Source organism: Sceloporus undulatus, chromosome 2, assembly GCF_019175285.1.
Source record: "Sceloporus undulatus isolate JIND9_A2432 ecotype Alabama chromosome 2, SceUnd_v1.1, whole genome shotgun sequence".
In the NCBI taxonomy this organism is placed as follows: domain Eukaryota; kingdom Metazoa; phylum Chordata; class Lepidosauria; order Squamata; family Phrynosomatidae; genus Sceloporus; species Sceloporus undulatus.
The window spans coordinates 137,094,403-137,110,945 of record NC_056523.1 but is presented as its reverse complement, the minus strand read 5'-3'; the positions used below and the strand labels follow the sequence as shown (position 1 = coordinate 137,110,945).

At 41.2% G+C, this 16,543-nt stretch overlaps 1 protein-coding gene across 5 annotated transcripts in view; it reads right to left on the bottom strand.

Moving 5' to 3' along the window:
* Positions 1–16,543, bottom strand: part of QRICH2 (glutamine rich 2) — a 67,235-nt gene that overhangs the window by 15,310 nt on the left and 35,382 nt on the right. For 4 of the 5 annotated variants that reach the window (XM_042452345.1, XM_042452347.1, XM_042452348.1 and 1 more), the window contains 6 exons: positions 15,102–15,176; positions 13,011–13,175; positions 10,680–10,801; positions 3,346–3,411; positions 2,657–2,758; positions 209–409 (listed from right to left, as the gene is read on the bottom strand). In XM_042452345.1, the coding sequence (XP_042308279.1) occupies positions 209–409; positions 2,657–2,758; positions 3,346–3,411; positions 10,680–10,801; positions 13,011–13,175; positions 15,102–15,176 (731 nt within the window). The remainder of the gene's footprint in view (positions 1–208; positions 410–2,656; positions 2,759–3,345; positions 3,412–10,679; positions 10,802–13,010; positions 13,176–15,101; positions 15,177–16,543) is intronic. The other variant, XM_042452346.1, reaches the window with a different exon arrangement.

The following is a 16,543-nucleotide window of genomic DNA, read 5'->3' as shown; positions in this document are numbered from 1 at the left end:
ATGCCTCTGGCAGGGGCAACCGGTGGTATTCATCCAGAAGCACCAGGCAAAGTGACTGCAACAGTCCCACACCTTATGTGCCCAGCATGGAGACAGGATAAGAGAGAAGGAGACAGGATAAGAGAGAAAAGGCAATCTGCCCAGAGTCCTATTTTGCCTCTCATTTCCTTGGCCCTGTGAATTGACCGTTTTAGGCCTTTTCTCCTACCGTTTGCCATACAGGCTTGAGCCAAGACACTGGGCCTGCAGTATTTCCCTGATCATTTGAGCGTTGACTCTCGCTGTGCCACCATAATGGCTCTGCACCTTCTGAATGTCCATGAGCATCTTGGAATGGATGCGGCGCAGCTTGTTGAGGCTTGTACTCTTCTCCAGTGCATCAAAACGAGCACCGGGTCCTAACTTCAGACTGGGGAGGGGGGGAGCAGTGGAATAGGAGAATGAAGTGGAAATAAATGCACAGAGCCATGAGACAGCAAGAAGCCAAAGAAAAGAAGTGGAAAGGAGAAAGCACAAAGTTAAGGCAGCTTGTTGCTCCCAGTATGTTTTGCTCACACGCCTCCTTTTCTGAGGAATCAGTGCAGCAGAAGCTACTGAGAAAATTTACACCAGGATGAGAAACTGTTTTTAACCCCACACCTACGTTTCCTCCCATGAACCTGCAGAGGGACAGCATACCTGTGGGGGACAGGGTCACTCCATGCTCTCTTTCACACATACATGTGTCCATTTATGAACATCCACAAACAACACAAACACATACGCACAAACAATTTTTAAAAGTTTTCCACTGGAATTGGGGGGAGGGGGATTAGCAGGATTGTTGCAAGGCATATAGAAGGGTCAGCCCTTTTCTCACCTGTGGTCCTCCTGACATGGCAATTAGGTTTTTTTTTAAAAAAAACTTCTCAATTGAGATAACTGAAACTTTTAAAAAGTAAAGCTAATTGCTATATAGATCTGAGGTGGGAGCAATCTGTGTGGACAGGAAGGCTGATAGGCTGAATGTTCCTTGCCCGTGAGTGGTACAGAGCTGTGCAACCTGTCCCTTGAAATGGAAAAGTGGTAAAGGATGAAGACTCTATCATCTCCTTTTAACAGACAGATTTTCTGTATGAAATCTTGCAGGTATAACAACCAAAGGGATTGATAGAGACTGATAGTTAGGTAAGGAGCCCATCCCACTAACTGTCTATGGCTGGGGACTAATGTTGATCCAATAAGGATTTTTAGCCAAATTTTCTGACTGTCATTGGGAGAAAGAAGGGTTTAACATCCTCCCCACACTATAGCTAGCTTCTCCCATCACCTCCAAGAATAACTCTGCTATTGCTAGCTTCACAACTATAGGCAGTAGAGCTGTCTCATCAGTGCCTGGCAGATGGAAGCCATCTTAGTTCCTTCTGCATCAAGGCTGGGAATCATGTGGCCCTCCCAGTGTTCTGCTGCAACTCCCAACAGCCCAAGCCAACATAGCCAATGGTAACTTCAAAAACATTTGGAAGACTGCATGATTCCCACCCTGCTCTGTGTGATGACCTGCCATTATTTAAAAACAGTGCAGGGGAAGTGCCAGGAAGAACTTTGTTCCTGTCCTTAGTAAGGGATGAGCATCTTTCCACTCTCCATAAATGGCTGAAATAGCTTCCTCCCTATTCACTGTTTGCAAATGCACCAGTGAAAATAGTGCAGTGACACCTTTTGGGTCAGCCCTACAGAACATGAACTCACAGGTCTCAGTTCACATCTTGCTTTGCTATCCAGCTGTTATTATTGCTGCCAACTATTTCCTCACTACCTCCTTTTCTTGCCATGCTCTCCCCACTCTTTGCAATGGCCTAGATCTGGGTGAGGAATGTGTGGCTCATGGGTCACATGTAGCCCCAGCCCTGTATCCTGACTCTCCCAGGGATCACCAGAAGCCCAATGTATATATACCCAACCCCCAATCCTGACTCCTCCTCAAAAAACTGGAAATGTAAACTGGAAGGCACTTTTAATCATTTCTTGGTTGTTGTTTTGTGAGGATGCTGCAGCTCACTGAAGAAAATGTGGCAGGGATGAGATCTGGCCCCCACTGCACTTGCCTATGAAAACCAGTGTGTTGAGTGTTGGACAACAAACTCTGGAGACCAAGGTTTGATTCTCAACTCAGCCATGAAAGCCACTGGGTGACCTTGAACACGTCACATTCAGCCATTGAGGATGGCAATGGCAAACCCCCTCTGAATAAATTTGCCAAGAAAATCCCACAGTAAGTTTGCCTTAGGGTCGTCATAAATCAGAAATGACTTGAAGGCAAGTTACAACAACAAAAACGGCTGCCTATCTGGACATAGATCCAATTTCTAGTATCAACTGCAGTAGACACATTGAAGCAATGTGGTTCATGTAAGAGTTGTGTTGCCCCTCAGCAACTGACTCAATAGGTCTACTGTAGCTGGGACTAGTACCTGGATTTAGGCCCATATGCTCTACATCAGAGTAACTCCTTGCTCCTGATCTTTTCTCTGGTTCATGCTCCTCTGCAGGCCCCAGTTCCCAATCTCTTTGCCCTACCTAATTCCCACCTGCCATACAGTGTACATATAAATTAGGAGAAAGAAGGAGAAAAAAAAAACAAAGAGAAAACGCTGGAAGCCCCAATTCTTCGTACTTGCGGTTAAGCTGCCTGATTTGTTCCATTTCATAAACCATGTATGGCCGGAGGGACTGGTGTGGAGGTAAACCTGGCACAGCTGGGAGTGTTGTGATGTGCCTGTCAAGACAACAAATATAGAGGTTTTGCAAGGAAAAGAACACAAGCAAAGATGAAGCAGTCCCTGGCTGAGCTCCAGAGAGCCATTTTGTCACTGAATGGCAGACTCTGGCCTCATGCTGGCTGGCAGATACTCTGCTGTGCCACCAGTCAGAGGCAGTAACTAACCAAAGTTGATCATGGACCACAAACTGGAGCACTTTGCATCTCTGCTAATTTAATTAACTGGAAATGTTACTGGTTTGGACTACAACTCCCCCGGCCATGCTAGCCTGGGAGTAGCAGCATGGTATAGTGGTTTCAGCATGGGACTCAGTCTAAGAGACCAGATTTCAAATCCCTGCTCAGCCATGGAAACTCACTGGATGTTTTAGGCAAATCACACAATCTCAACCCCAGAAGAAGGCAAAAGCAAAGCCCCTCTGAATGAATCTTGCTGAGAAAACCCCTTGGGTTGCCAAAAACTGGAAATCACATGAAGGCACACAACAGCAGCAAACTCCATACTGATAACTTCCTGACTCTGAACCACAAGCACATAAATCAAAGTACATAAGCAATGTAAGAGTATCATTACAAATACTTACGGCCCGGGTACCACCATTTCCAAGGGTCGGTCACAAGAAATGCAGTGGAAATGAGCCAGAAGTCTCCTGTTTAGATAGGAGGGGAAATTTCAAATCAAGGGGGGTAGAGGTAGGGGACTTAGGATACACATTAGTTAGTATGAAGGAGAATAACATGACACTTATTTTTTTTCAAAAGGCAGGAAGAGATCAAGGTGTGCAATCTGTGACAGTTCATAGCCATATCTTGACCCAGGGTGCTGAAGCTAACCCTGTCAGCTGACGGACTCTGGGCAGCAGTTCCAAAGACACACTAGCCACCCCACCCACAGCAAAGACCACATCATATCCCAGCTGCAGTTGTTCAGCTGGAGGAAGGAAAACCAAGCTGCTCATGCTGTTCCATGTTGCTACTGAATATGTAGTCCTTTGCATGCCATCCAAAATAAGACAGACTCAGGAGAGAGGTGGATTAGGCTTCCCAATTTTGAAATCATACTTCCAAGTAAGTTGTCTTTTGTGATTGAAAGAATGGATAATATTAGATTATACAAAATGATTAGATTTAGAAAGAGAGGGTCTAAGATTTGGTTGGCCTATCTTGTTTATAAGAAAGACAAAACAAATAAAAATTTCAATAACTATTGTGTAAAATAAAGCTCTTCCTTAAATATGGATTTTTAAAAAATAAATTTAGAATAATTTTGAAGATCCCCATGTGGCTATCTCTACAAGAAGCAATATATGGAAAAGAAATCTATATAGAAGGAAAGTGGTAAACATATAATGATATTTTAAAGCAGCAAGAGGAAAAATTAACATGAAAACACAAGAAGAATGACAAAGATGGGCTTCAATTACATTTGGTTTTCATGTAGAAAAATTTGTGAAAGGTTTTTGATGGATGTAAACATTTTTGCAACTGAAGACAACAAAAATCAGAATAGGAAAAAATTATGTGGGGATCAGACTACAATAATTGAAATTCTTTACAATACATTGTTAAGCTTAGAAATGAAAGATGAATTAATCAAAGGGGCATTCTTTACAGTTGATGCAATGGGGGAAAATATGGACCAAAGGAATTAAATACACAATCTCCCAAAACTTAAGAAAGAATTTATGTAAAAGGTACTTTCATTGATACTTAACCCCTGATAAGAGCTAAAATCCATACAACAAATGGTAGATGTTGGAAGTTTGAAGAAACACTCAGGGCCTTATTTCATTGTTCGTGGTCCTGTAAATATGTTAGAAAAAATTGGAGGATGATAAATGTAGTATATACTGAATATTAATTTACAGATAAAACCAGAGTTCTATTTACTAGGGATGTTCAAGGCCAAATTGGAAAAAAGAATTTGGCAAAATCCTGTTCTATAGATCACAATAGCCACTCATCAAGAGGGATGGATGTTTAAACTATATGATTCGATAGAAATGGAAAAATTAACTCAATTAGTAAAATATAATTCGTTAGAAATATTTACAAAGGGATGATCAATAGTTTTTAATTTTTTAAAAGATAAATGGGGGAATACAGCAATATTAAGTTTATAGACTGACTAAAACTGATGTATATATGATTTATATATGAAGACGGGAACAAAGGGAAATGGCTTAATTACAGTATTATCTGTAGAAATAAGAGAAATAAGGCTTTCTTTTTGAAGTAACAACCAAGGATAATAGTAGATTGAATTAAACAAAACTATGTTATTAACAAACCAAGTCACTTAGAAGGTAAGAAATGAGCCTATATTGGCAGTCAGGAAGTCTGAATGAATTGTATAAGATATAGAAGGTAGATGTAAGTATAGGAAGGTACAAGAAAGTATTGTGAGGTCACGGGAAAGTGGAAGGAGGTATGAGGAAGTGAAAAAATGATGGGAAGATGAAAGAGGATGAAGAATGGAAGAGCAGGGTAAGAAGGTTTAGGAGGAGATATGATAATTGGATGAAAGAAAAGGAAAAGGATGTGAGATAAATACTTGAGTAAAGGTTTGAGAGTTTATTTCAAGAAGATGAAGAAATCTGAAAATGTAAATATTGTTAGTGAGCTTGAAAATGGATAGGATAGATGTATGATTAGACAAATGTGTTGTAGTGATATTTGTTAATTGTGTTGTATGTGTGCTTTTATACTCTATTAAAATATTTTTAAAAATAAAATAATAATAATAAAAAACAAAACAAAATAAGACACACATGCATAACCCTGAGTTACATGCATGTATGTCATGCAGAGGATTCCAGATACAATGGCAGGTTTTTCTACTGTTGAAATTGACGGAACCATCATACATTTAAACCAGTACTTGGAAATATTACTGTTCGGGATTTCAGTTCCCAGAATCACCAACCCACCCAGCATGCTGTTATTGCACGGGTAATTTGAGCAATATAGTAACTTTTCAAACTCTGGTTTTAACTGACCACTCTGTGAGTCAACAAAGAGTGTCAAGATGGTCCTCGCTTTTTTGGAACAACGGAGTTCCAGATCTAAAATGTCGAATCCACATCTTCTATCAATCATGGGAAAACAATATCTTTTTTTTGGGGGGGGGTTGCTATTTTTGATAAAGTAAACACCTATGTTAGAAAAAACAAACAAACCAATTTGCTGCAATTTGTACAATATTTCCCCTGTTCAGCCCCTGCTATTACATCAAGACCTTAATTATTATCTTTTAAAAAGTGAATTCCTTCATATAGTCTGCTTGCAGAAGTCAGGTAGCTATGGAGATCCTCTCAAGATAACCACTAACTTCGAGTCTACACTCTTCCGGACCACCTTCCGTGATGAACGACTCGCCCCATCCATTAAAGACAAGCAGTTCCTGAGCATCATGGAACAGCACTGCCAGCAAGATGACAAAGGTAACTGGATTGCCCCATTACCTTTTCGCATACCGACAGACCTCAATCCTGCCGACCAGAGATCCAGAGCCATTCCAGCAGGCAACCTTCAAGATTCAAGCTGGCTACACGGTCCTTCATTTTTGCTAGATCCAGACTAAAAGACATTTGCTAGACCAATAGACTTGGTTTTTCTTCGTAGTGACAATGTTATTTAGAGACTTGGACTTTAATATGTATATATTCGAATGTAAAGTATACCAGTGTTAGTACTTAAAGTTAATATAAAGTTATATGGAAAACTCATTAAGAGTTTTGGTGGGGAGTGTCATGCCTCCAGAGCATCTTTGATGCTCTTGAGACATATATTTAGTTGAGATTATATTAGCTTTTCTATGTATTAGTTTAGAAGGGGAAATAGAGATCTACAGCTTTAAGAAAGACAAGGATTGTGGGAAATCCCAGGGTCTTGTGCTGTCTCCCTCTAGTTAGTTTCAGTGTGTAGTAAGATTTCAGCCAAGTCAGACCTGGAGAGAGTATTTTCCTTTGATAAAAAGATAAGTCCACAAAGGAAAAAAGATAAGTCCACAAAAGAAGAAAGATAGTCCTCAGAAGAAGAGAGAATCCACCAAGAAGAGAGCAAGGTATTTAGGAAGGACTATTGAGAGAGAAGAGATCAGTTTCATGTTACAGTATTTGTGTTTGTAACCAGTAAAACCTTTGAAAACTTAAGAAATTTGTGGTCAAGTCTTTTGTTCTGGCTGTGATCCCGAGAGCCAGAGGCCTTACTACACCCAAAGTCCATAGCATTGCTCTTGGGACAAAACACTAAACATGACACACCTTCACCTAATTCTAAATGACGTTAACAACACAAGAAAAGGTGTTTGTTTGTGTGTGGAAGAATGTGAGTCAAGACCTGGCAGTGTCCCCACCAGCTATTTCTGAGAAAGTGTAATTGGAAGAGTGGGGCAAGGATGAGTAGCAGCACCTTCAAGCTTCCCTGTGCTTTGAAGATCACCCTGGAGGCAGAACAGCAACAAAATATACACATACACACGTACACTACTTTGCCCGGAGAAACATGTCTCTTGTCTGTCAGAGTTTGTTTCCTTCTTTCCCGCTCCTCTGCATGCAGTCAATGTTGGATTCAATTAAAGGAAAGAGGTAGGGTGTGCGTGGAAACAGTAGCAGGCAGGCAAGCTAGCCTTTCGGATGAAGTATGAGCCCAGGACTTGTTCTGGCTGCCAGCTCCTGTTGACCTCTTATGTCAGGAGAGGCACGTAGCCCAGGGCTGCTTCCTGTGTTATCCTCCACCTGATGGGGGCAAGCAAGAACTGCCAGTTTGCATTTCTAGGACTCCCACCTCCTTTCCCTTTGCAGGTGGGAGAACCTTGTGCACTCTCTACGTATCTACCCACATCCACCAAATACCAGCACCATCTAGCAGCAACAAAGCACTTAGAGAGCTTGAAACAGTGGAGGAAATAAACTCAACGATCAACCTGAAGGGATGGGAGAGCCAGTGGCAGTTCAAAATTAAAAATAAAAAAATTAATTCAGATTAAAAATAACCCAGTTGATACGGGAATGCCAATACAGTATACACAAGCTTCTGGTAGACCCTGTTGTTAGGCCTCCCAACAGTCCTGGTGAGTAAAAACAATTGCCATGGGACCACTTTTCAGGCTGGCCATGGGCACATGGCCCATACTTTGCTTTTCGGTTTAGATTATTAAAATGCTTTCATGGCATTCTGAATAAAATTAGCTATGCATGTATTTCGCATCACCATGTGCGGATGTGAAGGCTGGACAAGGAAGAAGGCTGACAGATGGAGAATCAGCTCATTTGGGATGTGGTGCTGGAGAAGAGTGCTGATAATACTGTGGACGGCCAAGAAGAAAAACAAGTGAGTTCTAGAGCATACTGAGCCGGAACTTGCACTGGAAGCCAGGATGACTAATTGAGACTGTCATACTTCAGACACATCATGAGAAGGCATGATTCATTAGAAAATGCAAGGAAAGGTGAAGTGCAGCAGAAATAGAGGAGGACTGCATGCTAGAGGGATATACTCAAGCAAGCAAGCCATGGCCTTGAGTCTGCAGGACCTGGACAGAGCAGCTGAGGACTGGGAGTCTTGGAGGTGTTTCACTCACAGAGTCGCCATGAGTTGAAGACAACTCGAAGGCAGTTAACAACAGCAAAATGTAAAATAGATTTAACATTAGCTGAGATGAATGAAAAATTAATTCTTTATGAAACATCCAATCCATTAAAAATCCCCTAGAAATAATCAACAAATAAAAGCTCCCACTCATCCATGACTATTATTTTTAGATGTCTATATTTATATATAATTAAATCTTACATGGATTTAACATGAGTTTAATATGAAATGGACTATTGATACTGAACTAAAAGGAACTAAATTGACTAGGAGATTGACTATTTCATTGGCAGCAGTGCAATTATTTCTTTTTTCCATTACAGCTAGCATGGCATAGTGGGGGTTGAGTGTTTGACTATGACTCCAGAGATCATGGGTCGATTCCTTGCTTTGGGCAAGCCACATGCTCTCAGTCTCAGGGGAAGACAACAGCAAACTTCTACTGAATAAATCTTGCCAAGAAAACTGACTTTTATATGGGTTGTGTTTTAGTTATGTTTTTAACTTTTGTATGTTTTTATGTTAATGTTATACTGTTTTAACTGGTTTGTTTTAATCGTTTATAAATTTTTGTTCTGAAGTTTTTTAAGTGCTTTTATTTTGTGAGCCGCCTTGGGTCCCTTTCTGGGAGAAAGGCAGCATAAAAATGAAATAAATAAATACCCCATTATAGGGCCAACTTAGGATCACCATAAATTCAAAATGATGCAACACTGTGCATCTGGAAAAGGGCCCGTGCAGATGACAGCAATAAGCCACAGAGCTTGAAAGAATTAGTTTTCTTGACTGGAGCTCCCAGAATCCCTCACCCATTCTGGGTGTTACAGTAACTCTTCCAAGCTCTGATAGGCCTTACTGCAGCATCTGCTAATGCATCCAGACCTCTTATAAGAGTCCGGTATAATGTCGTGGTGCAACTATCAAAGGCACCAACTGGCAAGTTCCTAGATACATCAGAATGGATAAAAAATATCTATCATATTACTCAGTTTATGGAAATATGTCCAAGGGGAGTCACATCTGCTACTGTCAACCCATAATTTATTCCCCAAGACATTTCTTGCTATAGTTTTTGTTCTGCAGTTCTATCATGTTACTTTGCTGTATTCTTGAGTTCAGTTTATATGATTAATTTGATGATACTGTATCAATAGCACTAATGCGTAAACTTCTTCCACTGTGCAAAACAACTTTTTTACCTTCACAAGTCCTAACTAAACAATTTCCCTTAATCAGAACTATTTACACTTTCCCAAAACTGCTCAGTAACCTAACTGGTATGATGGTAGAGAAAGGGATAATTTGTAAGCAGAATTTATTCCTTAAACCAAGAAAAGCAGGACTACATCACAAGTTGCTAAGGATGCCTGAGAAAAGCCAAAGAAAGTGCAAACAGAAGCATTCTTGGCAATGAAACCCTTCCCCTGGTGTTGGAACAGAGTGTCAATTGTGCTTCCAGAGTAGGTGTCAAAAGCAATCATTAGGCACTCATGAGGTATGGGCTGAAGCTTGTTGAACAGTAGGTTGAGGACAAAGCGAAGTAACTGATGAAGGATCAAATACTTACCTTACTGTGAACCAAGCTTAATGACAAAAATGTTCCTCTCAGGGAACTCACCCTGTATGTGACAGTATGTTCATATCAGCTTGGATCAATGGTGCATGTTCCATCATAAGATACGACTATCAGTCTCCAAATCATCCTTCCCCAAGCTGGTGGCCTCCAAGTGTATTGGATGACAACTCCCATCCCATCACCCCAGCCAGAATGGACAGTCTGACTGGAAATGATGGAGTTTGTACTCCATCACATTTGGGAGCTGATGGCTCAGGGAAGGCTGGGACTGTCTTTCCTCAGATCTTTCAGCAACAGCAATAGCAAGTATATTTCTATACTGCTTATCAGCGCACTTAAGCACTCCCTAAGCAGTTTACAAAGCTGGGTAGTCATTTTAGCGACCTTGGAAGGATGCCAAGCTGAGTCGCCCCTGAGCCCCTGGCTGGGACTGAACTCACAACCTTGTGGTTTATGAGTGAGTGGCTACAGTACAGGCATTTAACCACTGTGCCACCAGGGCTCAAGAGAAGCCAAGTTCTAATGTTCGAACCAAGAAATGGCACATTAATTGAAGTACATAGGAAGCATGTTTGTCAACCCTGGTGACTTGTCAAACATTTTCCAATTATGCCACAAATGTGAGAAAGATGTCTCAAGAAGCCAGCTCTGATGGATGTTACCACAAGACACCTGGGCACTACTTCATTTCACACACACTCCACCCCCAAAACAAGACTATCACTGTTCTCTTTTAGACTTCCTTACCTTCTGATCCCAGCAGCCTCATCACCTTCATCCTGTGGTACCCGCTGCTTCAGCTGTTTCCGGATATCCTTCCAGCGCTCCTCCAGCTGCTGTCTGAATGGATCAAGTTCCAAGCGGTCAAGCTGCACAAGAAGTTGTACAGAAGATTCAAGTACAACTGCATATTGACATCACTGAGACTAATGCTGGATTAACCACCATCCTATATCTGATACAACATAGGCACTTCCCGAAGTGAGCTTCTGGGAAGACTAGAGAAGAAAGTGGGGCTTGTTCCACTTCATTCTGTGTTCTTCTTGCTGAACAGGAAGTTCTGTCCTGCCACTAGAGCTGCCTACAACTCATCTCAAAACACATAGCAACAACACACTTGTTACACCAAAGAGTGGTGCCAGAGTGGGATCCCAGGAGGGCTTGATTTGCCCTTATGTGCAAAACCAGCAAATTGAGTTTGATTGACAACAAGGAGGCTCCATCTTCAAGTGCTACTTTTGTGAATGGGAACTTCAAGTGAGGTAATTTGCACTGGGGAGCTTCAGTCAGTGCAAAGGTAGTATGAACTTCTTTCTGGAGAGATTCAGTAATGACATACTGAATCTGAACCAGAACTAACCAGGGCAAATGGATTAGTATGAATGGGGCCCAAGTGGTAACAGAAGGACAAATATTTCAATGTTAATTTGGTTTTTGACTTTCTGCTGTTCTAGACTTTCTTTTAAAACATAATGAGTTGCCTGGAATTTGAGTGGTTTTGAAGTTAACAGCAATGAGTGAGCCATTGCCATTGCCCTTGCTCTTGCCACCTGCCTGATGTCATTTGGGCCATCAACACCTATTAGGCACTAGAGCTGACAATCAGGGCAGGGAGGTATTGGGGATGAGGCAGTGGAGATTTATTACGAAAGGAATGCAAAACAAAATTTGGCAAAAGGAAACAGGGATGTTCACCATTTCTGGAATTCATACAGAATCTTGAAATCAACACTGGAGAATGTGTGGCCCTTCAGTTGTCACTGGACTGCAATTCCCACCATCCCTCATCATTACCTACACCAACTAGGGGTGATGGGAGTTGTAGTCAAACATCTGGAAGGCTGCACATTTCCCCAGCCCACCATTAAATGGTAACACAATGCAAATTTAACACTGTATCAGAATGATCTTTGCACTCAGGAGACATAGCCATGTTAGTCTGGATCAGTATGCAAAGAGATATTGTAGCACCTTTGAGACTGAGAGTAGGTTTGTAGCATAAGCAACTTGGGCCTGGTACAGACTGGTGCTTTGCGCCAGCTTGGGGCTGAAATTAGGGTTCTGTAGGGCCGCGCGTCCACACGTGCCTATGCGTACTATTGGCGCATGGGCATCATGATTGCATACGCCCATCCATATGGGGGCATGCAATGATGATTCCGCGTGGCGCAGCACCCAAACAGCACCATGCCACACAAATGTCATCATTGTGCACAAGTATACCAATGGCACCCCACACATAGTGTAGAAAGAACCTGCAGGAAGCGGGTTCTTTTTAAGCCTTGCGGAGGCTGCATCATTTGATTGCTGCAGCCTCCATCCAGGGCAAAAAGGGGCAATGTCTGGCCGCACCTTTCTGCCAATCTGTACTGGGCCTAAGTCTACTTCAGTCACAGTCTACTCCATGCATCTGCTGAAGTAGACTCAGTCTATGAAAGTTTATGCTACAAATGTCTCTCCAGTCAATCTCAAAGGAGCTCTATGTCCCTCTGCATACTGATCTGTGTACTGGTACACTTCATAAGCACAGATATCCAGAGGCTTCCCCCTCTGCTATTGTGTCTAAGATTCATCCAAGTCAACATGGTTTGCTTCAGTGGAGTGGTCTAAGGCCCAGAGGGATAGCATTCAAAGCCAAAAAAATCTTCTGCCATCTGACATTCACTAAGCACTTAAACTGACAGTTCAGCAACTTGATTTAGGACACTTCCAGAGTTCATGGACAAGTGGAGATTGTCAGAAGCACTATGATATGCTGAAAATAGCTATGGTACAGTAATTTTAGATGAATATTCAACAACAATACATATGGCATAAAGAAACAGCAGAAAAATTAGCAAGGAATCATGGTGTAATTCAAGCAAAACAAAAAAAAAAAAAATACAGTCTCCACTTCAGTGAATGTACAGGTGTCTATAGCAGGGGGAATGGCAGGAGTATTTTCACGAGGCATCTGGCAATCCAATTTCACTCCATGCCATGGAACCCCTAGCATGGTGAACTCTTTCTTATCAGGCACTTCAGATGCCATCCACAGCCAGGCTTTGAATGGCTGGCAAGCCCCTAAGTTTTGCTTACCTTAGAGTCCATTTCAATCAAAAGTTTGTCCAGCATTTTCTGCCAGTCTTGCTCTTGCCCAGCCATTTTGTTTAGCAACTCTTGCATCATCTTATGCAGCTGTTCTGTGGTGGCATCAAACTGGGTGCGGCTGACTTTCGCAGCAAGGGCAGTCTTGTCTGCTTTCTAAAAGGAATAGGAAGGATAGGGACAGATCTTTGGTCTGGTCTGTATCACCATTACCCATGATAGCCACAAAATATGAATAGCTAAGGAGCAACTCCCATCTTCTGGTTCTAGTTGCCAAAGGATGGCTGGTATCAGAATCTCTGTTTGAAAAGAAAGGAGAGAAAAGCCAACTCTGCCCTGCAGAATCCAGGATACTAGGGATATAAATCCTCACTTATTTCACTCCTGCATGCAAGAACAAATATTTCAACAGTTTTCTTCCCACTATGCTAGAATATTTGTTTATTTATTTTATTAAATGTATATCTTACCTTTTTCCCTGCACATGATTCAATTTTTTGACAACTTATTTGCATTTCAGAAGATTTTAAGGGAAAGTTTATTTGCACAAATCTACATGGGGGTGGGATTCTGCACATAAGCAGTATTTTGCTCATGAACAGAAAAAGTTTTATGTGCAAAAAAAATTCTGTGCAGAAAAATGTGTATTTTTGCACAAATTAACTGTCTCCAAAGATGTTCCAAATTATAGAGAGGCTAGTAACTATTTTCTTTTTCTTCAATGGGGCCTCTCAAATGTTAAGAAGTACTTTTTTCATCAGGGATGTGAACATGAATTAGTATCCTTTGTATCCCTAGTATCTACACTCTCATGAGCCTTATCACATGAGAAAAGAAAGCCAAAACAGAGCGAGAGAGCAGCAGCTTTCTCCTTGCCTTTCAGCATGCTGTCGTAGCACTTCTGTTCTCTTCCTGAGTAAAATGGTTGTAAAAGTTTGCCTTCTGTTGCGCTAAAAAAAATCCATTAGTCAATAGGCATGCTTTAGTACCATCTCCCTAAGGAAGAGAATGGAAGTGCCACAACAACATATAGATAGGTACAGAGAAAGCTGCTACTCTCCTGCTCTGTTTCGGCTTTCTTTTTCTCATGCAATAAGGCCTTCAGTAATAGCAGTTTGATTACACCAACTGCCATTCCCTCCAAAAAAGACATACCCATAAAATAAGCCGTAGCAGGATTTCTAAGCATTTGCACACTATAAACCATACCCTGAAAATAAGACATAGTGATAGCCTCGACACGGAACGGAAAGGGGTGGGAAGGGAGCAGAAAGATTGGGGCTAATTCCCTGAAGATGCCAGCCACAGATGCTGGTGAAACGTCAGGAAGAAACTCTTCTAGAACATGGCCACATAGACCGAAAACCTCACAAAAAACTTTGGATGCCGGCACGAAAGCCTTTGACTCCACATTGTGGCCAATGGTTCTAAAGGAAATGGAGTTGCAAGAAATTCAGGATGGAATTCTGGGTTTGGAGAGTTATGACAATGTTCCAGAAGATGACAACTTAATTATATTTGAATAAATGTAGACTGTTGTATCATACTTAATAAAAATAAGACATCCCCTGAAAATAAGGATTAGTGCCCGTCTCTGAACTGCTGTCTGCTGGTCCATGGATAATTTATTTATTATTGAACATTTGTTTTATTTATTTATATTATTATTATTTATTTATATTATTTATTTCATTTCATTTCATATATTATTTCATTTCATTCCCATGTTGCCTTTCTCCCAGAAAGGGAGCCAAGGTGGCTCACAAATAAGCCCATTTAAATAACTCTACAATAAAAATTTAAGAGACAATTCAAATCAACTAGCTTAAAAACAGTATAAAGAAACAGTTGCAGTCAGTGGGCACAAATATGATTCCCATTCCCAGCGCACTTGGGGTGTGGTGGGGTGGGGAACCTTGCTGGCCCCTAAACATCAGAGATATTAAGAATGGGTACAGATGCATTTCATGTCTGTATCAACTCCTCATGTTTGCACCCTCTGAAAATACTTCTTACACAGACACATCTGACCATGGTTTGACAAGTATAATCCACAGTGTGTTATCAAGTCCAACTCCTTACCACATCGATTTCCATCACTAGGTGATCTTTGTCTGCTTTTTCATGCTCCAGCTTTTCCAGGGACTTGAACAACAGCTTTAAAAAGTACAGAATGCAAAAGGGATCAAACGTTGCTACTTAAAACATTGGCTCAAATTCCTGTAACACCCACTACCTCCCTTCCTCTTCCACGACCATCTCCTTTTCCTTCCTCTCCAAGTTTCTCCCAAGCAAACAGAAGCACCTGCTCCCCAATGTCTCCCTGGGCTCAGATCTTGCCAAATACACACCCCTTTCAGATTGACTCTTTCACCCCTTCCAGATTGATTTCTTCAAGATTGTGTTTTTCATCTCATTTTATTACTACTAATGGACTGTGGGCTTGTGTAGTGAGTTGCCTGTTTATTAAATAAATATCATTTGCACAAGCTAAGCTGCTACATTATTGCCTGAATTCTTAAAGGGGGCTAGTCATGCTAATCTACTGTAGCAAACCAACCAACAAATCAGAGTCTTGTGACATTAACAAATTTCATGAGACATAAACTTTTATGGCCCAGACAGACCCGATGAAATGAACTGAAGCACATGTAAGAGTTAAAAATAAAATGGAGGAGGAAATAAAAGTATTTTTCAACATCAGCTTCTCCTTGGAATATAACACTTCTGTACTACAGTTCTCAACAGTCAATGTAGACAGTGAGGTCTGGGGGTTGGAAGTCCCAAGATACCATTTTTCCCTACTCTAGATTAGGTATGAAACTAGAAGATACTGATTTGTCTACCTACTGATACTAACTGTGCAGAAGAGGGAATTAAATTAATTTCTGGTGAAATTCTATCCTCCATATAACTCTCAAAGGCACAGGAGTTGGTCTTCTCTTTTGCAACTGGCTGCACCAGGAATGTACAAATGTGTACGAGGCTTTACTGCCCTCAAGTGTTAAGAACCTAGGGTTTTATACTGATTGACTCAACTGTTGGGGAGTCTGTGCTATTTTTTTAAAGCTCAATTGCTGAGACGGCCCAGTGTGCCAGAGTCCTTGGCAACCCCAAATGGCTAATTTTAGTTATGATTAGGTCGAAATCATGGTGTCTGTAAGGAAAAATAAAGTTGTTTTTCCAAAGTTGCAAAATTGTCAGGGTGCTTCAAATCTTAATAGTACATCCCACTTTTCAGTTTTATACCTATGCTGTCCTGTCTGTAAGCCATCTGATGGTGTATTCTAAAGCTTCTTCACCTATAAGGGGTGAGCTCTGGAAAGGGCACAAATGTTTCCCCATACTTTCAATACCATTCTCTATTGAAGAAATCAACTAGCAAGCCTGAATTTGGAAAGTTACTTTTATAAGATAATCCATTGCCACTATTCCCTGAAATAGCTGGGAATGATCTATTGCTGTTATTCACTGTTTGAACAGTAACTCATAACTGCAGTTCTTCTGCTCCTTACTTTGCTGTT